Source organism: Lepisosteus platostomus, chromosome 2 (assembly GCF_059453375.1).
Source record: "Lepisosteus platostomus isolate fLepPlt1 chromosome 2, fLepPlt1.hap1, whole genome shotgun sequence".
Taxonomy (NCBI): Eukaryota; Metazoa; Chordata; class Actinopteri; order Semionotiformes; family Lepisosteidae; genus Lepisosteus; species Lepisosteus platostomus.
In genome coordinates this window covers 78175642-78199784 of record NC_142612.1, presented here as the reverse complement: position 1 = coordinate 78199784, position 24143 = coordinate 78175642, and the positions used below count along the sequence as shown (strand labels likewise).

At 38.9% G+C, this 24143-nt stretch overlaps 2 protein-coding genes, 1 long non-coding RNA gene and 1 pseudogene across 9 annotated transcripts; 1 reads left to right on the top strand and 3 right to left on the bottom strand.

Annotated features, from left to right (window-relative positions):
- Nucleotides 1-419: 419 nt before the first annotated feature.
- On the bottom strand, nucleotides 420-9708 carry LOC148677315 (P2Y purinoceptor 13-like). 5 transcript variants are annotated; one of them, XM_088620380.1, is made up of 4 exons: nucleotides 9051-9708; nucleotides 5725-5942; nucleotides 5090-5281; nucleotides 420-2096 (listed from the first exon to the last, which is right to left on the bottom strand). In XM_088620380.1, the coding sequence occupies exon 4, from the start codon at nucleotides 2085-2087 to the stop codon at nucleotides 1134-1136; it is 954 nt and encodes a 317-aa protein (XP_088476506.1). In that variant the 5' UTR covers nucleotides 2088-2096; nucleotides 5090-5281; nucleotides 5725-5942; nucleotides 9051-9708; the 3' UTR covers nucleotides 420-1133. The 5 variants fall into 5 exon arrangements, with proteins under 5 accessions (XP_088476506.1, XP_088476514.1, XP_088476523.1 ...); XM_088620388.1 differs by having other exon boundaries at nucleotides 5725-5939; XM_088620397.1 differs by having other exon boundaries at nucleotides 5725-5939; nucleotides 9055-9708.
- LOC148677314 (uncharacterized) lies at nucleotides 6740-13861 on the top strand. The gene is made up of 2 exons (XR_015930523.1): nucleotides 6740-6863; nucleotides 11455-13861. It is a non-coding gene; the product is annotated as an uncharacterized LOC148677314 (long non-coding RNA).
- LOC148677313 (P2Y purinoceptor 12-like) lies at nucleotides 10440-23888 on the bottom strand. 2 transcript variants are annotated; one of them, XM_088620368.1, is made up of 2 exons: nucleotides 23763-23888; nucleotides 10440-11667 (listed from the first exon to the last, which is right to left on the bottom strand). In XM_088620368.1, exons 1-2 carry the CDS (start codon nucleotides 23772-23774, stop codon nucleotides 10618-10620), a joined length of 1062 nt encoding a protein of 353 aa, XP_088476494.1. In that variant the 5' UTR covers nucleotides 23775-23888; the 3' UTR covers nucleotides 10440-10617. The 2 variants fall into 2 exon arrangements, with proteins under 2 accessions (XP_088476494.1, XP_088476485.1); XM_088620359.1 differs by lacking the exon at nucleotides 23763-23888 and adding an exon at nucleotides 12438-12576.
- Nucleotides 13646-23892, bottom strand: LOC148677312 (P2Y purinoceptor 13 pseudogene; annotated as a pseudogene). Its single transcript, XR_015930522.1, has 2 exons — nucleotides 23763-23892; nucleotides 13646-20400 (listed from the first exon to the last, which is right to left on the bottom strand). The product of XR_015930522.1 is annotated as a P2Y purinoceptor 13 pseudogene (transcript).
- Nucleotides 23893-24143: the final 251 nt, after the last annotated feature.

Below are 24143 nucleotides of genomic sequence, written 5' to 3'. Positions count from 1 at the left end.
GTACTCTTCTGGACTATGGACACATGAATGAAGACCCCTTGCTAAGGCCTCTGATCAGGACTAAAGAGATTTTTTTCAGAGTGATCCTATTTCACGTATCAATAACCGTGGTGTTGGGAAGTGATTGGGCTGTAGTGTGTTCTGTCGTCTTAGCTGCTTGTCTTTTTTAGGTGAGCAGACTTTGTGAAGTTGAAAGTGTTTGGTTGCCCTGTCCATGCTACTAGTTGTCAGTGACATTGTATGACCATGTGTTTTTTCTTCTCCCGAAGGCTCTCAGGCGTTTTGGGAGTGGAGGTTAAGGGCTATGTAAAGAACTTTGGAGTGGTATACAGACCTAGACATGAAGAACACTTGAGATCTGTGGAGTTGTAGAAATAAGTGTGTGCATCTGTGTCTCAAAATAATTAATTCACCAGATAGACAGTTCAACCAACAATATTTATCATTAAAAAATAATTAATATTCTCAAAGGTGGAGTGTGTCAATACAAACACAGCTGTTTTACACTGTTTATCGGAGGGCACTGACACACTGCATTACTGGAGGTGTCTAAAAGGATATTTTGCCCGGTAATGTTCTGGGACAAATAACACAGGGATTTGTACGAAGGTACTAGAAGACTTCAGTAAACATTACTCCTCCGCACATCCAGTTAAAATACAAAATACAAAAAGCAGAAAACACATTGTCTTTTTTAATTTTCTTGGCAAATTCTACTTACAGGGGTTTCAAATTTAATTGGCAGTATGAATTTAAAAAAGCTATTTTGGTAACAAAGCAAGATGTTTTCTCGGTTGCGACAATTGCTAATAATAAAATATGAAAACTTTTTTTTCTCATTTGGCGTCCTTATCCTGTTCCTGTCTGATTAACTACTCTGCCACCATGCCCCCTCTGTGAACAAAAAGCATTTCTCTGTTCAAGAAAAATCCCCTGCCTGCACTCTTCCTTCTTCAGCCTTACCTAGCCTAATTAATAATTACTCATTGCCTTTCCTAATGAATTTTCTACTGATCAGCAAGATTGGATGTCAGAAATGGTGACCAGGAAAACTAGCACTGGCTATTCTGTAGGTACAGTATATAGCCTGCTTTTCTCATGCTCTTGGATCAGTGTCTGCAAACCAACCAACACTACTGAGTTGAGTCATCATTATCATTTGAGATATTAAATGTTTTACGTCTAAAGATTTCACACACCCTATTTCTGAAAGATTTGCACAGCAATATGTAGATCAATGGATCAAGGCAGGTGTTGGTTGCTGACAACCAAAGAGACAGTTCTTTTGAAAACGACCATGCATAATCTATGCATGTGGTGTTCTTGTCAACCTGAATTTTAGTGAACGGCACTCTGACCAGGTGATACGGCACAAAGCAGATGAAGAAAACAACTATGACGATGAACACCCTCGCCTTTGTTTGTCTCTTGTACCTCTCATTACAGCTCTGGGATCTCTTGTACGACTCATAAACCTTCCTGCTGATGAACACATAGGTGAATACAATCAAAACACAGACAACTGCAAAAACTGTTTGGCAAATGTAGATGACCACTTCATGCCAAATAATCCCAGGCCTGTCCTTCAGTGATATGCAGTTTGCAGTCCCGTTCCACTTCTTATTGGTCAGAATCATATTGGGAAGTGCTGTTGTGCAGAAAAATGAAATCCAGATGAAAGCTGTCAAGAATTTTCCATAGGTTAAGTTCTGGCCCAATAATTTTCCAAAGGGCCTCACGATTTTAAAGTATCGGTCCAGACTGATCACCCCGAGGAAGATGATACTGATGTACATAGAGAAGTAAAAGAGGATGTCAGAGAATCGACACGCAAAGACCACCAGGTGTGTCTGTCCGAACTTAGACTTGCTGATGGCTTTTGTTAAAATGGTCAGGGTCATTATGAAGTCAACAACAATCAGGTTTTTCAGATAAAGTATAAAAGTTGATTCTGTCCGAATCTGAAAAGACACCCATCCTGCCAAGCAGTTTAAAACAAGGGCAGGGATGAACAGCAAACCATAAAGGACTGGAATGACCTCAAGAAAAGTTTCGTAGCACGTGCTTTCAGGTTGAGAGGAATTCATGGCTTGCGTCTAGAAAAATAAAAGCAGAACACACATTGAAAACGTTAGATGGGTTAACTAAGGTAGGTGATTTTAATAGAAACATCATTTAATTCACCTTTATTAACACGTCAAACTTGATGGAAACAATATACAGTATAGGGTTCTTTAATTTGGGTCTTTTCTTAACATCCTCAGATGTTTTTAAACCACTAATCTGGATTTAAAACACTGTTCCTTACCCTTGGTCATGGGGAGCTACAGCTCTGTGGGTTTTATAGGGGGCTCAAACTCGATGACTAAACATTTGGAACCAGTTTTAATTGAGACCATTTAAGTCACTGGTCTTACCTATGTTTATTCTCAGTAGCTGTCTGCATAAGATGCCATTCATCCATACATTTTCTAAGCGCTTCGTCTTATTCAGGGTGGCAGGGGAGCTCGAGTCTATCCTAGCAAGCAACAGGTGCAAGGCAGGGTACACCTTGGATGGGACACCAGTCCAGTGCAGGGCACATACACACTCACACCGGGGCCAATCTTTCCAGAAGCCAATTAACCTACCAGTGTGTTTTTTAGACAGAGAGAAAATTGACAGATATTCAAATTTATTTAGCTGGCATTGGTACTCTAGGTGCCTTGCATTCAAAACACAATTGCTAAAGTTTCTAAAGATGCACAGTGCAAAATGTATTATATTCCTGCAGAGCAGTAATTCAATTCAATTAAATTCAATTCAAGCTTTATTGTCCCCTAGGGGAAATTGTTTTTGCAGCACAGTCAAACACAACACAATAACAAATACACATCATCAAAAGGGAAGAGAATACAGTAGTGTTACAGGAGAAAAGAGACAAGGTAGTTACTTTGCATTGTTTAAGAGTGTAATTGCAGTGGGGATGAAAGATTTCCTGATTCTGTTGGGTTTGCAACTGGGAGCACAGAGGTGTCTCCAAGATGGGAGAAGTGTGAAGTCGCAATGGAGGGGGTGAGGCACACACTCCCTGATGCTTTTGGGTTTCTTAGTCACCCTCTGTTTGTAAAGGACGCTCAAGTTGATTTGATTATTCCTGATTATTTTGCCACTTATATTCACTAATCTACTCAGCCTGTTACAGTTAGCGATACTTATGTTACCAAACCAACAAGTGAAGCAGTATGTTAAGACACTTTCAATGAATGATTTGTAGAAAAGTGTAAGGATAGTTTTATCTACTTTAAAGCAGCTGAGTTTCCCAAGAAAAGAGTCTCTGTTGGCCTTTTTTATAGATATATAGTCACAACATTTGTCCCATTTTAGGTTTTTGTCAATGACCAGTCCCAAGTACTTATAGTCATCGACAATTTCAACAGGCTGACCATCAATTGTAGTGGGGGTGTGGTATTTTTCCTCAAATCAATAACCAGTTCCTTTGTTTTTGAAACATTTAACTTTAGGGAGAACTCATTGCACCACTTAGTAAAATAATTTAAAATGGACCCATGATGGTATTCTGTGACCTTTAATAAACTGACCAGGGCTGTGTCGTCAGCAAACTTAATGAGATGTCTGTCTGTGTGCTTGCTTATGCAATCATCAGTGTACAAAATGTACAGAAGAGGGGACAAGACACAGCCCTGCGGTGATCCAGTTGACATATAGTGAATGTCAGATAAACACTTCCCCAATTTGACCTGTTGAGACCTGTTAGGTAGGACGTCTAGCACCCACATTTTCAGGTTCTCTTTCAGATTGAAGTACTTTGAGAGTTTCTGTGCAATTTTGTATTGCAAGTTGTATTGTGTTGAAAGCAGAGGAGAAGTCAGCAAATAAAATCCTTACAAAGGTCCCTGGTTGGTCCAGGTGTTGATAGACCAGATTTAATGTTTGTAATGCATCGTCTACTCCCCTCCTGTCCCTGTGTGCAAACTGCAGGGGGTCGATGAGGGCTTGTGTGCTCTTTGTGGTGCTTCACTATTCTCTCAAGAGTTTTTATTGGGAGAGAGGTGAGGGCAACCGGTCTGTAGCTTTTAAGGCCACTAGGCTGGGCAGTTTTAGGGAATAGGAATATTGATGAATTTCTCCCACAGAGAGGAAATTATCTGTAAGTTTAAGGACATCTGGAATAAGAAACTAAAAATATTGCAAAGCTGATCTGCACAAGACTGTAGGACCCTACCACATGCATTATCTGGACCTGCACTTTTCCTTATATTGATTTTCCTAAAAAGTCTACGTACCTCTGCTGTGTCAATATTAAAGAAAACCTCTCCAGAGACAGGGTGAATAGCAATATGAGCTGAGGTGGTTGTAGATTTCAACTCAAAGCGGGTATAAAACACATTCAGATCATTGGCCAGCTGTTGCCCATCCATACCATTTAACAGGGTACAGTCCTGCCACTACGCTTCTGAAGGATATTGGCCATGATTTCAATGCCCTGCCATGCCATCCTGGTGTCACCTGTTGTCATGGTGTTCTCTATTTGTACCCTATACTGTTCCTTAGCTTTCCTGATCTCCCCTTTTCACCTCTCTCTGCACTTCCTTCCTGAACTGGGTGTCCTCTTGAGAAAAAGCTTGTTTCTTTTTTAGGAGGACATGATTAAGGCTTTTTGTTACCATGGGTTTGTTATTGGGAAAAGCCCAATATAACAATAACTAACAATATAAGCTCAATATAACAATGAATAACAACAATATAACAACAACAACAACAACAAATAACAATAACAAGCCCAATAATACGGAAAGATTAGAGGACAGCAGTGCATTGTACAGTGCTGTAATTGCTGCTTCATGCATTGTGTTGTTCAGTCACCTTCCAGTGACTGTCACCATGCTCACAAGTGACTTTTGTCCCTCTTGCAAGTCACTAACATGTTATTGGTTCTTTCTGGTCAATCTGAAAGTGGAACTTTGAACTGTTAACCTTATCCTCACCATAAAGCTTCAGTTTTTCATGATCTCAAAGTTAGAGTTTCAAACAACACCAAAGAGGGTAAAATAGCCTGCAGAACATTAAATGAACAAAGAATACCTACCAAGATTTGGAGATTATTAAAACAGGGTAGCAAACTTGTTTTTCGTTTATTGATCCCCTCTGGTATTAGTAAAATAATTCCATTATGCAATTTGAAGCATCTGTTGTGGAATTATTTTGAAATGTAAACATTCAATCTTAACCATTCTTGATCTGAGACATGCGGGGGCATGATTTACTGGTTTGCTTTTGTCTGTTTGGAAAAAAAAGAGATTCCGGTCATTTTAGACTTGTCATTCAACATAAATATACTGTACAGGATTAGGCAGCATGCAAATTTAGGGAAATATGGTTACAGAAATTCAGCTTCTTCGAATTCGAAAGCACAAAGCATCGTAAACATAACTGCTGGTTGTTCATGGAGACAAAAAAAGCATTCAGACAATTTCCCATTGCGTGATTCTTTGCACTGCAGGTTTCTGAAGTGTTTAACCCTTCGTCTGTCTGCTTAATTGCACACCTTCCATGATACATTGTCTCTGGCATCATAGGGTACTGTTATCTTGTACGGGGAAAAGCCGAGGTCCCTATTTTAACTAGCAATGATAACTGCATGCATTAAAACAGTTCTTTTCACCCCCACAACCCCCAGGGGACCCTCCACGTTGTCCCCCACCCCCAAAGCACAAGACCCACCTTGCTGGCTCGCAGGAGACATTCCTCTCCAGCAGATCAGGTGGAGAGGTGAGAAACTGCTTCAGCAGCCAGATTTGTTTCTCAGCTGAGGCTCAGAGAATCGTTTGCAGTTCACCTCTTCTGTCTGTTTTCTTTCCAAACTTTGACCAGTGTGATGCCCAAGATTTCCCCTTAGCCCTTCGCTGGACACATCCCTCTGTCCTTCAGGGCCTTTACTGCTTAAAGAGGAGGAAAATGGCCATTTTTTTGAGGGGCACTGAGGTTGCACTTACATGAACTGTCCACTAGTTAGCAGCCCTGCTCCTTCTACACAGGAAGGCTTTGCAGCACTTCTTCCAATAATTTCTCTTACTATTTGAATTATTTCACTGCTTATTAGTCTCTATTTTAGACAAACAGGCTTATGTCAGTTTATCCTTAGCATCCTGTGCAGTGCAGTGCGGAGTGGTGGCACTGTGGCTAAGGATCTTCGCCTGTGGGTGGAAGGTTACCAGTTCATATCTTGCGGCCGGCAGAGGAATCCTATTCCTGTGGGCCCCTGAGCAAGACCCTTATCCCCAAATACTCCAGGGGTGCCATATAAATGGCTGACCCTGCGCTCTGGCCCCCAGCTTCTCTCCCTGTCTGTGTGTCTCATGGAGAGCGAGCTGGGGTCTGTGCAAAGACAAATTCCTAATACAGGAAATTGTATATGGCCACTAAAGAGATCTCTCCTTAGACTGGGATCTTACAAGCTTCATACATCTTTCAGGGCTCAGAGGAAGAAGGGAACAGGTTTAACAGGAATCAAAATTTGAAACGTTTCACTCAAGTCGGAGAGAGCTACAGGTGACAAGGCTGGTGACTTGAGAGCAAACAACCTGAGACAATTTGTCATGAAAGGTGCTTCTTGAAAATATATTATTAGTTTGTACTTGCTTTGTTTTCTACATGCCCTGCCTTGTTCATGACTCAGCACCTGTCTGTGCTCAGTAAGCACTTAGTTTTGTCTTCCTCTGGGAGTTTCATTTCCCTGCACAGACACCAACATCTGATAAAGCCACTTCCTCTCCACCAGCCAGCAGCAAGAAAGCACATCTTCAGAGAGCAAGGCTGCGTTCCAGAGGGTCTTTGAATTTTGCATAAAGGAGAATTTTAATGTGAGTTTGGGGTGAGGGAAAGGGGACAGTGAGGTGGCGGGGGAATCGTGCAACCACTGTGCACTGGTTATCCTGCGGTGTCTGTGTTTGAAACAGCGCCACATCAAGCATACAAATTGGAGCTGACTTTTAGCTTTGCCATTGTTGCTGCAGGTTTCAGAGGCCCTGTTAACTCATCAGGAGTATGAAAAAGGTCTCTAAAGCCCTGTTTCTTGTAGAATCAATCAAATGTGCTAGAAGCCAAAAATATTTAGATAGGCGGTCAAACAAAATAAGGTTGTTGTTGATAATGATGATGATGGTTTAACGGGAGACACTAGAGAGAAATAAAGTCTGGCCCAGGCCAGTCTGGCACCTCTGATACTATACAGCAGGAGAGCATGTTTTAATGAGGCCATTAAAAGAGACTGAGCTAAGACATCCAACAATATAATCAATGTTAAAGCCGATTAACAGAGTTTCAAAACAAAAGTAGTTTTAGTTTTAAAAAGTGATAAGAAGTCTCATTTTAAATGAAACAAAAGCATAAGAAAACTCCCTTGCCAAAGACAAGGTCATGCAGCCCTTTGCCTACAAAGGTACAAAACGTCATCATTTTTAACAAAAGCATAAGAAGTCATTCAGGTTAACAAGAAACTACATAGGCTATATCCTTCATGGTTGTGCATTGAAGATCCAAGAAATTCCAATTGTGCATAATTGGGAGAAAAATGATTGTAATCGGGAGGATAAATAATTTTTTAGGATAATAGGAGCCATCAGCACCAAAATCTCAAAATGTAGGTCAATGGGTGAATCAACTCATTTTTACTTTATGCGTGCTGACATTATTTTTTCCAATGAGGCCGAGAAGAATTCCAGGAGGTGTTATGTAGCTTTATTTTGCAGCTTTCAACACCTATGCTTTAACCGATATGTGATCACTATTTCCATGGGGTTTCACTGCACCTCTCCAGTTATTAATAAGGGTCTGCTTGCTTTGTTTTCACCCAATGCCTTCGAGCTCTTTGGTAGTTGGTAGCAAAGCAGCAGGGATACACTGTTCCAATGCATGTTCCTTATAATTTGCAAGACCTTTGCCTTTTCTTCAACGCCCATAGTTCTCTTGTCAATCCAGTATTGGTGTGACAAATCAGATAAATACGTCACAGATGCATCTTACAGATTTGTAATGAGTTTACGTTTTGTAATACATGTGCATTTTGCGATAAGGTTTTAAAAATTGCTAAATAACAGAAGATATTTTTCCGGCACAGATGGTGGACTCATATAATCCTTTTGTTGCTTTACAACACCAAGAACATGACAGAAAAGAGTACTTCGGAGTGCTCTTTCACAAACAGGGGAAGGCACCAGCCTCAGTGTCAATACTTTGTGCAACGGCTGTGCAATGCTTATGGAAGAAAATAAGAAGTGTTTTAGCTGCATGCATGCTGAATGCTCAAGCTAGCAGGACTTTTCATTTCTCACACACTTGCCCCTAGAATCTCTCCTTCTGCACAATTCCATTACAATTTTTATATGAAAACACCTCAGAATACTCTTGTAATGTCATGCATTAACCTTGCTATTTGTTTTCAGCAGTAGACAAGCAGTGAGTGTATATATATATACTGTAGAAACCAAAATAATATTATCTCGATTTGTCCTGAATTAAGTGATAGAATATTTGATATTAAGATCGCTGGGCATTTAATTTAATGTTTATTAGCTTAGTAATAATTGCTAGTCCCGGTCAGTCTAATTGTTGAGTGTCTTTTGCATTGTAGGGTTTATTAAGGCTTGGTTTTCAGTCTACTTGCATATTTATTCATTTGTGTGCTCAATCTACTTGCCAAGCCATGGGTAAATTTATCTTAATTGGAAATAATGTTTATAAAGCTTTAGGAATACATTGTATGGTACGTGCACTTATGCATGCACTGTGTGTATTTGCATAAGTGTATACACAGTAGTTGAAAGAATTGATGAGACACCACATTTTTTAAACTACTAATAATTGCACTAATAAGATCATTATTATTATTTTGCTATTAAAATCCAAACTATTTACAGACCTCCCACTCAATTAAAATCCAATGTAGAGATTGTACCGAATCATACAAAGCAGCAAACGGATGTTACTGTGGGTTGTTGAATCAATGTATCTTATCTATCAAGAGTAATAAGAAATATATTAATACTTACCCACCGCTCGCTATTAAATGTGCAGGCTGTTTTCTTTTTCCTTTAGAATAATCAAGAGATCAAAGAGCTAATTATTATTATTTAAAGTTTTTATTAACTGCCAAAGGAGAAAAGTTACTCTCCAGTGCTAGACCTCCAGTGTTAATATCTGGGGATTATGACATACTGTATCACTGCACAGGGGGGTTAACTCACTGGTTGCTAAGTAACTGACAAGATTTGACAAGAGGTTTGCAGCACAACTTCCTGTTCTGTTTTTCTTTTCAAGGGAAGATAAAACATTATTTTGTATTAATAAAGCATTATTTTGTAGGTATAAAAAGTACGCGAACAACATGCACAAAAAGTGATTTTGATCATGTGAAAGCTGTGTAATGCAAAAGTAGTTCAGGACCCTGTGCAGACGGTATAATCCGAAAGTAAGTGGACAAGGAAATCTGAGGAAGGTACAGCAGGATAGGACGGGAAGACAGAGAGGGGTGCATGATGACGGTGATCTGGGGCTCGGGGGCGTGGCAAGGGCAAACAGGTCCAGACAGTCCAAAGTGGGAATCTGGGGCGCGGTCCAGAGTCCAAAACTGGGAGATCCATCCAAGACCATTCAAGACGAGACAACCTATCTGTGAAGAGCACTGCACTGAATTTCAATTTAAATGGAAGAACCTGGGAGTGATATTTGATCCAGGTTGACATTTAACCCCCCAGTGCAAAATATTGTAAAAACATCATTCTTCCAAGTCAGAAATATCACCACACTACATCCAAAGTTGTCTCTGAATGTTGCCAAAAGACTGGTCAACAGTTTCATTTTTTGATTACTGCAACGCCCTTTTTCCAGGGGTATGTAAATCCTGAGTGAACAGATCAGTATCTTGAGTATCTGTGTCTTCGTCTGCATCTTCTTCTGCATTCTATTCTATTCAATTATCGTTTTTAATTGTGCTAACTTTGTTACCTCTTCTCCTCTTACTGTAAAGCACTTTGTGAAGTTACTTTTAATTAAAGGTGTTGTATAAAATAAAATTTGTATTATTATTTACCCCAGGTACTACCATCCACATTTTGCTGAACTTTATTTAGTACAAAATGTGAAACTTGACATTGTCTAGTTTTCAGTGTCCGTTTTTTCTCTTCCATCTCTTTCTTTCTGGAGGGGGCTGTGCTCCATGGTCTCTAATGACAAGACAGACTGTGTGCTGACGATTGCACGCTGATGCCTAGTCTATCACCTAATATGATAACTTTGCATGCAGTTAGTTTGACATTGTGCAAGACGATAATGTTTGGAATAGCGATAACAGAACACGGTGCTTCACATGCAAGCCTCTGAATTGAGGTACACATACAGTACTTCTTATCTAAATTTAAAACTTAAACTTAACAAAAAAAAACACTCTCAATTTAGTTTAATTAGATGTTGAACATTAGATGGAATTCACATCACAATGACAGATTACAAACAAACATACGTGTTCTTCTTTACTGTGATGCATGTTAACAGAGTTAGCACAAGCTACAGTATCTTGTATTGTAATGTACAGAACACAGTGACATCAGTCAATCACTTCTACACATTAGAATCTCCCAAATGAGTGTTTTCAGTGTCATGCCTCTGCTCCGCAGTCCCGACACTGGGCCTTGAAACGGTGGATAAGTTCAGCGTTTTGAAGAGCGAGGCTCTGAAGGAACTGCACAGGAAGAAGTAGATGAGAGGGTCGAGGAGGGAGTTGAGGGAAGACAGCCAGAGAGTGGTTTCCTTCAGGTGAAACAGAGCAGTCTCCAGGGAACACCGGAAGAGCGTGGTCTGACTCATGGTGTAGGGCACTCTGGCAAAGTGGAAAGGCGCGAAGCAGATGAAAAACACCACTAGGACGAGAAACACGTTGACTTTCATGGTCATCCTCCCTTTCTGGTTTGAGCTTCTGGTTCTGGCGTAGGACTTGTACAGCTCTTTCGCTATTAAAATGTAGCAAAACGTTACTATCGTTAAATTGCCCCAGAAAATGATCTGACAGGTGTAGTTAACCACTTCATGCCAGGTCAAGCCAAACTCTGTTTTGAGGTCAGCACACTTGAAAGAGCGAGATTCGTGCCTCTTCTTCGTCAGAATCATGTTGGGCAGTGATATCGAGAACATGACGAGCCAGATCGCCCCTGACAGGAGCTTCACGCCGACCAGGTTCAGAGGTTTTGCCCTGTCGAATGGATTTATAGTTTTCTGGTAGCGGTCAATGCTTATTAATCCGAAAAAGATGATGCTGATGTACATCGTGAAGTAAAACACGACGGAGGACACTTGGCAGACAAAGACTTTGAGGTATGATGGACCCAGCTTGGAGTCGCGCAAAATCTTGAAGGGGAAAGTCAGAGTCATGATCACATCGGCTACCACAATGTTTTTCAGATAGACGATGAAGTTGGATTTGCTGGGGATCTGGAAGAACACCCAGACGGCCAGGCTGTTGAGGAACAACCCCAGGATGAAGAGCACAGTGTAGAGCACGGGGAACACAACTCTGCTCACTGCGCTGTCCCTTGAGCAGTTGATGCTTAGCTGAGTTGAGTTGCTGATGTTGTAAATGTCTCCAGGACTTTCGGTGACTTCCATGGGCTCAACCTGTTTTGCATCAAAGGAAAAAAATGGTCAAACTGAAAAAAAAACTTTCTGTTCATTTACAAAAATTTTTTTAAAAAAGTTCTTATGACTATACTGATAATCTTAATGGGATTCAGATTTTTGGGATATACAACCCTGGCACGGCCCTGCAGAAGGGAATGGGATAATACACCCCACTATTTGTCTTTTAATAAGAAACAGTTGGCCACCGCAGTAGATTTCCAATGTTGCGGTAGACATATGCTAACTTAATCTTATTTTTCTAAATATTTCAGTTTGTTCTGTTTTGTTGAAAAGCATCATAAGACATACATCATAGTTAACTGATATAGTGAAACAAGTATTGCCCAAAATCAAATAGCAAAGTGAAATTGTAATTCCACTAAGCAATTTGACTTGGCAATCAATTTCTATTCACTTCATCGGTTCATTTGATTGTTAAATTAGTTGTTAAAATTTTTGTCAATACATTAGAAACAAAGAATGGTGAACCACAAAATACAAATTTTATAGGATGTCCATAATGATGGAACGATTACTAACAGTATCATTGACTAAATTCATCCACGATTTGTACCAGAACAATGCATTCTTGCTTAAACCTCTAAGCGATTTTGTAATATCCTCTTCACTTCTACTAAAAACTCAACCGGCAGTAACACTGCCTTATCTAAACAGTCCTGAAGGCAGAATAAATCACGTGAGAAAATGAATATCTCATCCACAGCAATAAGGACGGTACAGAACAATAAAATATTTGATTTACTCACTTCACTTTCCTCGGCAGAATGTTTTGTGGCTGTGGAAAGCATCAACGATTGTTGAGAAATACTGTATTGATTTTCTCGTCTGCAGTTTGCAGGTTAATAGAACCTAGATTTGTGAAGCGTATGAGAGTTGATTTCAGAAATCAGCATTTTTTATTTCCTAGTTGTCCTTAAGGAGTGAGCAAACGCATGCTAATATAAAAGTGATAGGAGATGGCGATTGTTCTGCTTCTTATATCCTGGTAAACAAAGAAGAAAGTTATTTTGCCCAGATTTGAAGAGGGAAGTGCCTATGGTCAGTGTCATTTCTGTCATGGAGATTCGAGGTGGGAGGGACAGAGAGGGTGCCCAAGAGTTCGTTACCACTTACTGTAGGGAAATCAGGGGTGATGACATATACGAATAATTCTGTGAACATCAGTTCAACAAAAACAATCTTCTCTCTTTAAATAAAGTGATCTCTCTCTCTCTCCTGTCCCCACATCTAAGATCTAAGAACAACTACCACCTGCTGAGATGAGCCAGAGTCCAGCAGTGGTCAGGGTTCTGGACTGGTAATATTAATTGCTTACACTTTTATGGTGCTTTTCTGGACACTCCACTTAAAGTGCTTTACAAGTAATGGGGACTCCCCTCCACCACCACAAGTGTGCAGCCCCACCTGGATGATGCTCCAGTCCTCTCCCCACACACCAGCTCTCAGTGGGGAGGAGAGCAGAGTGATGAAGCCAGTTCAGAGATGGCCAATGGAAAATTTATTCAGGACGCCAGGGTAACAGCCCTACTCTTTTCGAGAAACACCTTGGGATTTTTAATGACCACAGAGAGTCAGGACCTTGGTTTTACATCTCATCAGAAGAACAGCACCTTCTGTGAATAATAAAATAGTAAATAATTAAATAATAATAAAAAATAGTAATTACCTAATGATGACTTTGACAGAGACACTGTATGCTTTTGTTTGAAATTAGAATGTTGAATACCTGGTTCCAGCAAATTAGATTCTCTTCTAAGATTTCAGGATGATTCAGGGAATACTCAATATGCCAATTGGGAAAAGAAGCAAAAAAAAATACAGTTCAAACTTAATTTAAAATGCATCAAGGCCCATTTTTCATGCAGCGATATCAACTCTGTTTTTCACAAAACCTTAACTGGTAACATTAATTTAATATTCCTCAGCTCCTAGTGTATGGCTCATTTTTTTCAGCCAAGGCTGATAAAAGCATATTTTTTTAGAGAAACCTGAAACTTTTTCAGTCTGCAAAGTCATCACAGTTGTCATGACCATGTTGATATATCAATAACATCTTTGCAAAATCCAATTTACATGTTTTCTGAAATGTTTTTCCACATAAATTAGTTTCAGTGCTATTATTCAGTCTGCCAGACTGTCAGAATAAATCATTTCTTTTAAAAAGGAAAAACCTTGTCCCAGAATTATTTTTTGTTTTTGCCATTTTAAAATTAGACAATGAAAGCAATGTCTGCTCTTTTTCTTTACGGATGCTCCATTTTAAAAGCTGTTTTATTTGATTACATTTGCAATTGTATAACTATTTTAAATTTCTTTAATATTAGATGAACGGTATATTTTATACATGGTTCTTTGTACAATATATTATAATTCTTTGTGCAATATATTAAATCTTTGTGTAATATATTAAAATATAAGATGCAGGACATGCACATATATATATATACAGTATATTCAGCTAGCAGACACTGCTAAATCACTTTCATGCATCAATCATACACATACCACAGAGGAATATTGTATATTAAATAGCTAAAATGACAATTTCATCTTAACAGTACAGTATACAAAAAGATTTGCCTTACATGTTCTCAGATATCTCAGATATGCATGTATAACATATACAGTACATAATATATAACATCCAGCTCCACAAAAGGTTTGCCTTTACCTTCAAGTGATGTCCAAAAGGCTGATGTCAAACAAGCTGCAAGTAATTTTACCTTTTGAATGAATGGTTGCTGTTTACACATCTAATAAGCCAGCTGTAGGCAACAAATATGACCAAGAGGAGAGACAGGTGTTTCATCTTGTGTCGACTGAGTTTGACAGACATGTTTCTCACAATACATTTTTAAAAGACAATTGCAGTCTCTCTGTTGCTGATGAAAAGCAATTCCTGCTAGGTGTTCAGGATGAGTTAAATTTAATGATGTAGAAAAAATACTTGCTATCCATTGTGTTTTGTAAGCTTTAAACACTTGTGGAGTCTCATAATTTATGCATGAGTCGGCATGATTTGTTTATTGCTGTTTTACTAGGAAATGGCTGATAACGCATTTGAGAAACAAACATAGAGACACACACCGCCTTTGTAAACCAATTTTTTTACATATATCAAATATCGAAATACACAAGGCGCAGAACAACATATTTGCTAGGAGCGTCTAGACTTGGCTCTGAAACTGCGGCAAACATTTTAGATGCAGCTGGCTAAGGGCATAAGGATCAGAAAACCCTCTTTATAATGAGGCGTTTGCCTGTGTGGGATATCTAACAAATGTGCACACTCTTATAAAGCAACACCGATGACTTTCACTGCTGCACTTTGCCTGCTGCTGGATTTTTGTGAAATATAATAATACTTGATAGTGTAATACGAACCAATGATAACATGCATTATTATGTACTGTATATCTGCAAGACTGTGTAACAGCCATACCCTGAATATCAGAAACCCATGATTTTGTGTGATCAGTTGTTAAACTTTTATTGTACCAGATTACCGTCCATTCACTTTCAATGCACTTGTCCTGTCCTTAATGTCCCAGGACATCCCTGTAACATTCACATCCTCATTCCATATAGTAACAATTGCGGAAGGACTGTATGAAACATCTGCAAAATTTTGCATTATCCCTGGAATCGGCCAGGTTATGGATAATTGGGTGTGTAGACGGTCACCCCCCGTGGAAAGTCATAGGCCAGAACTGCAGAATGGAAACTAAAGTTAGTACCAAAAGGAACAACAGCCAGGAAGCTCTGTTTAGACTGGAAATCCTGGAATGAGCAAAGACCGTCCACTTTCAAAATACTCTCTGTCCTAGAATGCAATCCCTTTACGAGAGGAAAAAGAATTACTACTAAATAATTTGTGGTAATGGAAATTAGGAAAGTGAGATGGCTTTGTCTTCTGAGATTTCTTGAAGTTTTCCACCGGATTCCAAGGTTTAATTATGTGCATAGGTTCTGGGCCAAAAATCAATCTATAGTGTCTAAGGGGAACACTAGAGTAAATTAAATCCTGATGTAGAGATCTATACAGACACGAGACCTACTGCAAGCACGAGCTAAGACACAGGAGTGATTGCAAAACAAAGGAGAAATAGAAAAGTCAGGCAAAACTGCCCCCCCCCCCAAAGATCTTTCGTGTGGCTGAATGGAGAACTTAGACTGTAGTCATTTCACTTTCCATACAGATTTAGAAATTTGAGTATGCAATCTCTCCATGGACCCTAAAAGCATAGAAGGCATGAAAATACATTCACTGTTCTTATGTGCCCATCTGTTCAGGTCAGTGTGTATCCGTTTAAGAACATTACTGAACGTATTCACTGTGATATCAGATAGAGAACAGAGAAACTCAGTAGTTAGGTGCCTGAAGTGTCTCACCAGTTGGAGGCAAGCTTATTTTCTCCACGGCAATATTTAAAGAAAGAAATACTTGGACAAATTAATTTTACAGTATACTCTGACAGAATACTAAATCATTGCTAATAGTTAGCAGATGAGGCAGGAAATGGGTTACACCGCCTACATGTGACAATATATCATCAGACCAGGGTGATATGCAATGCCGAGCATTGTTAAAAGGGAAACGGGATACAGACTGGATAGTGATAGGCTGCTTGGCCGAAATGCTGTGTTTTCTTTCTTCTCTTTTCAGCTTGGAATAAACCTATTACTTGTTCCTTTGCAGCCTACGCATACTGACGCAGCTCCCCACCTGAACTAGCTTGAGATAGTGGCTCCAAAGACGGGGTAAACAAACAAGGGAAAGTGATTATTGCTGACATGCGTGAACATGTGCCTGTCACCATTGCCAAAGTGGTAAAAAGAAGTTTAACCATATTAATCAACCCTGATTTTGAACCCATAGGATCTAGAATTGACCATAGATTCCCACTGAACTGATCAAAAGATGTGTGATCAAAGGATGAGCTGATCATCCGAGCCGTTGTGGCAGAGGTGGGGAACATCAGCAGATGCAAGATGAAAATTAACCTGCAGTACAATTATTAAAGCCCCCCTTTGTTTTGTTCTCTGCAGGTTGACATGTGATATTTATTACAATTAACAGACATATCTGGTGTTTCAAAGGTGACCCCCCTGTCTAATGGTGACATCTGTTTTTCTCTTTCTGAATAAATCTAAACAGTTAGTATATGTGGTTATAACATTTTAAAAATTAAGTCTGCGTGCTTTCAATGACGGACATTATTGTCATTATTGAAAAAACAGACATTATTCATTGGTCAAAGAGGAATAGCTAATGATTTGAATGTGCAGCTGAAGAAGGAAGAGAAAAAATAAAACCGATGGAAATAAAACTCTTAACATTTCTTTTAAAACAGTACTATAGACTTCCCCTATCCCAAACAGTAACAAAAGAAACCCCCAAAATGAAGAGAAGAGACCCCAACTGGAAATCCTCTTCTCCCGATCCCCTCACCTTGTTGAATCCATGACATCCTGTACTGACATGACCACACATCAAAACACTGACACACCTGCCTTGAACATTACAGCCAAAAACAAACAGTTACACCATCTTATAGAAATAAAAATCATTTGAACAAGGAATGTGGCACAAAAGAAAAGGAGACATCAAGGCCTTATCTTCACACGTTAGCCAAGGAATGCCATAACGAGTCTTAGTATCCTTGGAAAAAGACCATCTGATTTGACACTGTAAACCTTCAGATCAGACCTGCTCCTCTGTTTTCTTTGCTGGAATAAAAAGTCGTTGTCAGCCGACATGGAGGGCCCTGGGCACCACAGGGCACAACAAGAAACACGGGACATCTCAAATCGGTCAGCGATTATGTTGCTCCTGAAAAGGCACAACTCGTTGGAACTATATTCCAGGTTCAACGACAGCACCGATCATTCAGAAGAGCAAACATACAGTAACTGGAGATGTTTGTTTTCGTCAAGAAGATATTGTCCGTTGGAAAGGTTTGCAAAATAAACCGCCAGGGCTTGTTGGGACTCCAGAAGAGTGATCTCTGTTTTTCACATGTGCCCTTCTACCTACCAGTCGTGCTATACCAAAGCTGGAAACAGCACAGGGACTGTTTATTTTCAGACCGATTATCTCCTTCTGCTCTGGTAGGACAACTAAGAGGATGTTACATTAGACAACAGTTCACTACTGTATGTGAGTATTCAGCACCATTTTTCTGTTCAGGCGCTGAATTATCACCATTTGAGGGTTTGAAATTTGAAGAAACAGAAGTTGTACACCACATTATTTTTGTTCCGGGGAAATTAATTGAAAGGTTGGAACGGACTATGAAACTTCTAAACAAATTCTTGTGTTCCCAGTTAAAATAAACATGAAAAATTCTTCAATGTTGTCCTCTGTTTACATTTTTTCAACAAATGTTTATTACAGAGAATTGGAAATTAGTAAAGTAATCCCAAAGATTGTTATAAGTCCCAGATACGTTGATACATTTTCTGATCTCACGATACCAAGATTTCAGGATCCTGAATTATAATAAAGATATAGTCCTTTTAATAATAAGATTCATATTGTAGCAGACTCATTTGTTAAAGTTATTATTTGGCAAATGAACAGCATCTAAAAAGTACATACAATATCTATAATATTACAGATGTCCTAGAGATCCAATCCCAGTCAATAATTCTGACTAACTTAATTTAGGTGAAGCCTGTGGCAGTCTTATTGACATTTTGTCCTTTCTTTTTTCCTCATGTCAATTGCCTGCAATATTATAATGATCACAGGGGTTTGAACAAAATTTAAATAATATTTTTAGTTTGTGAATGAAAAACCATTATGACCTTAATTCATAAATGGGGTCAAAATGCATAGTCTAATTTAGAAAAATACCACAAGTAAGAAGAACTTGGAAAAACAGTAAATCGTTTCAAAAGTCAACTCTGTCTCTAACTTATAATAAAGAAGGTAACATGCAATACTTCTAAGCAGACTGGAGTAAATACTCATTAAATAGTTACTCATTAAATACTCATTAATGTGCTCATTAAATAGTTTACCAATCCTGGGGATTTGGCGTAACCAAAGGTTCAGAATTTCCCAGAAGCACTCATTGCAATGAATCTTCTTATAATAAAAGGAAATAAAGACTTTCACAATTGCATTTCCATCATTACTACTATTTAAAGAAACAGCCTCCTCCATATTTCTCCTTTTCATTTCCTTTTTATATAGTTAATAATTTAGATCAATACTACTACTACTACTACTACTACTACTAATTGCTTACACTTATATAGCGCTTTTCTGGACACTCCACTCAAAGCAATAGAGCTCTTATGTTGTCTTATATGTCAGCAGATCGCCCTGTTCTCTGCTTCAGTTTTACCTCATTATTATCATGTATTGACCAGCAGTGAAAGTATTCACAACAAGTAAATAATGAAGGCATTTATAAATTCAGGTTAGAGACGATGAAAAACCTTCACATAAAATATACAGAACAATATACAAGATAAAAGATGTTGAAAACCAAGAATTCACATCATTGTTTTCACCATTCCCTGCGAATTCATAATAGTCAGACGTTTCATCAATAAGCTGATAATAGATGTTAAGTAATCTAAAACTTATTTTTTTATGTTCTCTAGTGTCTTTGCTCAAACGCAGGAGACATGCAATGGAATTTATTTTTTCCCTAAAATCCAGATGGCTAAAATGGTTCCAGTCATTTCGGTGTTCTTAAATCCTTTTTAATATGTACAGGAAATCTATTCAAGCCTATGCATGACATCCATGTTATGAGATAGCCATAACCTTATTACATCTCCAGATTTCGCATAATCTGTTTCTGAAGGGTTTGCACAGGAATACATATATCAGCGGGTCAAAACATGTGCTTGTTGCAGACAGCCAAACTGACATTTCTTTCGCAATCGTCCAGGCATGGTCTGTGCACACCTTGCCTGGATCAGTCTGCTGTATGCTGTACGGCACTCTGACCAGGTGATACGGCACAAAGCAGATGAAGAAAACAACTATGACGATGAACACCCTCGCCTTCGTTTTTCTACTGTTCATTTCGTTAGAGCTCTGGGATCTCTTGTACGACTCATAAACCTTCCTGCTGATAAATATGTAGCTGCATACAATCAAAATGCAGGCAGCCCAAAAAGTTGTTTCGCACAGAGTGATGACAATGTTTTGCCAAAGAATCCCAGGCTTACCCTTGAGTGATATGCAACTTGATGCCGTTACATTAGACTTCTTATTGGTCAGAATCATATTGGGAAGTGCTGTTGTGCAGAAAAATGAAATCCAGATGAAAGCTGTCAAGACTTTTCCAAAGGTTACGTTCTGGCCCAGTATTTTTCCAAAGGGCCTCACGATTTTAAAGTATCGGTCCAGACTGATCAACCCGAGGAAGATGATAATGATGTACATAGAGAAGTAAAAAAGGATGTCGGAGAATCGACACGCAAATTCCTCCAGATGCCTCTGTCCGAACCCAGACTCGTTGATGGCTCTCGTTAAAATGGTCAAGGTCATTATGAAGTCAGCAGTGATCAGGTTTTTCAGGTACAAGATAAAAGTTGAACTGGTGTGAATCTGAAAAGAAACCCACCCTGCCAAGCAGTTTAAAATAATGGCAGGGATAAAGAGCAAACCATAAAGAATTTTAAGTTCCTCGTTAATCCCGTTGCACTTGTGTCTAGGATGAGTGAAATTCATATTTTGAATGCCTAAACCAAAAAAAAAGCAAAAACACAACAAACATTGAGAACGTTCAGTATTGTTCAGCTAAAGACAAGTGGGTTAGATAATTTCATACTAATAAAATAAAAGAAACACTCAGAACCAACAGGTTTAAAAAGTATTGCTTACAAAATCTAAGGAAATACACATACATACTGTACAGATCAAAGAATCATGAGAACTTTCAGCAGGAAATGTGACAGAGGCATTATGACATTACAAAGACAGTGTCAGGTGTCACCACCATCGGTATTATTAACACAATCCTGGCCTTTGTATAGACAGCTGTGAGAGGTTCCTCTATTCTTCCTATGCATCAGCAGTTCTGCTGTTGATCTATTGGTCATCCAGGTGTTCGTTTGGACTTACAGGAATGGTAAAACTGTTTGCTCAAGGATTGTCAAAGTGCCTCTAAGCAGAAAGGTGGCTCTCAATGTGCACCAAAGTATGTTTTCTTGTTTAAGGGGTTTTCTCCATACATCAGAACACTTTCACTGTTCCACTGGTTGGCTGGAATAATGTTCAGTGGCCATCAAAACGTTTTCACATTTGATCATTTGATTGTGTTACAATATGGAATCATAACTGGGATTAATTGGGATTTTTTAACTTGATCAAAACAAAAAACTCTAAAAACTAAAAGAAAACAAAATCTACAGATCCCCTTAAATTAGTTATAAATATAAAGCCGAAAAGAATTGATTGCTTAAGTATTGACCCCTTTGCTATGACACATCTAAATAGGCTCTGGTGCTAACAGTTATCTTTAGAAGTCACAGAATTAGCTGAATGGAGTCCACCTGTGTGCTATTAAGGTGTTTCTCAGGAGTTCAGGTTAAATACACCTGTCTCTCGGAGGTCCCACAGTTGATTAATACAGCTCCCAGCAAAACCTACATCATAAAGACCAAGGAACATCCGTAATAGGGTTATTGAAAAGGACCAATCAGGGGAAGCACATAAGAAAATTTCCAAGGCATTGAATACCATTCCAGAGACCATTATAAATAAATGGAAAAAATATGGCACAACTGTATATCTGTGTAGGACAGGCATGCGCAAAAAATGTGTCTCTCTCTGCCTCCACCTGAGGTTGTCTCTGACTCACTGGACACAGCTTTTGTGTTTCTGTCTGAATACAATTACGCAGATGTGTCAGGTAGATAGAATAGTTTTCTGGGTTCTCTGGAGTATTCTGCTATTTTGAAGCAGAACACATCACCTGTTGCATATTTCACGGTTCTTGCACATCTTTTTGAACGAGATTCTTAATCAACTCATTTTGGTAATTTTAGCCAACTCAAATACGAAACAATGAGCACCTGGTGTGTTTCTGAAATCACATTGAGTAATATATAATTATTGACTCAATATTTTGTTATGCAAAGTGAACAATACCACTCAAACAATCATTGAGCCCATCTGTACAGTATTTAAAGTGTAAATAACATTATGTGTGCAATGAGCTATTGATGTAAAACCTAGGCATTTTCATTGTGTAGTAATGTAATACAAACAATGTTTAAAAGTGCTGTTTAGTTTACTTTTTAATGCTTATTCAAGCACAGTAGAGCAGGAAACAGGAATTCAAATCCAAGTTATGAGGTGGTTCTCTGGGAGGTATAAGCAGCTCAAGACAAATGGATATTTACATGAACGATGGAAGTTTTTTACATTCATGTAAAAATCAGTTTATCTGAAGCTTTACCCTTTTGACTTGAGTTTTACCACTTGCATACCTCAAATAATTTTCAAACGTTCCTTATGCACTTGAACAGGGACTTAGAAAATGTTCCTTTAGCTTTGAAAGGAAAATGTTATTAGAAGGTCTCGTGTTTCAGTCCTGAAGGAAAAAAGATCCTTGGCGTATTCTTTAACATGTTATCATGATGAATTAAAATTAGAAAAGGTCTCCTGTAGAGCCTGGAATCTATTTTTCCTCCTATTAGACTGGCATAGCAGTCTTCAGTCTGGATTTTGAAACTGTAAGGGCAGAAAGTGTTGCTCAATCTCATAGGAAGGAGAAGATGTTCTTCTGAGTCGTCTCTAAAAAAAGATATGAGGAAGCCTTTGAAAACAAGACATGTAAAAAAAGCCTGTCTGACAATTTGTTTCAGGAAGATGATATGGTTACCATCTGTGCCAAAGGGTCTGGAAGAGAATGTGTCCTCACAGGAAGATCCGTCTCTCTGCTCAAGAATTCTATGAATAACTTGTGGCCAAAAATATGAGCAAAAGGTCTTGTTTGCCCAAGACATAGTATCTGGTATCTGGCTCTCTTTTTGACTGTGCAGTGCAGTCTGTTATAATGTCTTTTGTGGTCATTTTCACTGCACATCAGATACAAACACAAAATAAATGAATTACTTTTTTGATCTGTTTCAATCTTTCTTTTTTCAATCAAATATTTATATTCACAACTGTACAATTAACAGCAATAGGATGCACTTCTCTAATTTATGTGTATTTCGTCTTTCTAGAGGGTGTTTTGTATATCGGCTCTTTGTGACATAGACTGTTATTTAATTTTCGTTTCACTCAGAAGGAAACATGTTGTGGTAGTAGACTTTAAGTACTCATGTCACCTTCAGGCTTTGACAAAGAAGTTGTAAAAACTCAAACTGCTATTTAAAGAAAATCATACAACACACTAACAAGACAGCCACAAAGCAGTACCTACTCAATGTGATAACCTCACTCATAGCTTAGCATTCCTACGGTATGAATAAATACTTCAGCTCACTTCCCTTAGCTATTGTTATGCGTTGCAGACATCACAGTACCCTGTAATGTTGCGAGGTAAAGTGAGCTTTTCTTTTTCTCATACATTGCTTAATAAGAAAGACTAATAAAACAGAATGAGCTATGTGTGAATCTTTTCAATCGTCAGCATAATGGTCTCATCAGATCTCAGCAGCTCAGAGAGGCTGGGCCTGACCAGTGCTGTGAAGAGAGACCTCAGAGGAGAACCTTGTTGTGGGAAAACCTCTGAATCGCAGATTCAAACCTGTATTTGCAATAACAATGAGCAAGTTAACAAATGCATGCAGCTTTTTCCTGAGGGAGGTGCACACATCCAGTTTTGCGCTCAGAAATGCTCTCAGCCAGTTCACACCTTAGCCCACTGATTCCCTACTGCTTCTGCAGGGCTGAAGAGTCTACTGGTTGTCATCCCCTTGAACTCTCAATGGCTTGAGTTCTAGCAGTCGATCACTTAGCTGGTCTTTTTTACCACTAGTTTCCTATAACACCTTGTGTGCATGAGAGAGCATGAAGTCTAAAGTGTGCTAACTTAGTAACTGAGCAGTAAGTAAATATCGACTATATTTAAAAATCTTAAAATACTTACGGGAGGTTGCATTCACAGCTAGAATCCAAGGTGAGAGCAGCCAGTAAACAGATGTAAAAAAAATAAATGGTTTTAAGCACTGCTTTTCATTTCGATGTTGTATGGTTTTAAGGCACAGGACTGCAGTGTAAATACGAATGTTCTTTCAGCTCTGGGCAACAGACTAAACAGCCTCGTTATCTCCTGATAAAGGGTTTTCTGCAGCTCACTGCCTATCAGCTCATGCTTTCTTAGTTACAGTACAATGGCAAGTCTCTTTTCACCCGTAACCTTTTTCAAAAAAGGGTGTTTTTCCCAGCTCCTTGTGCCACAGTGCCCCGTTCAGTAGGGTCCAGGAGCCCGGACTCCCTGCAATCCGCTGTGTTTGCTCTGTGTGTGACT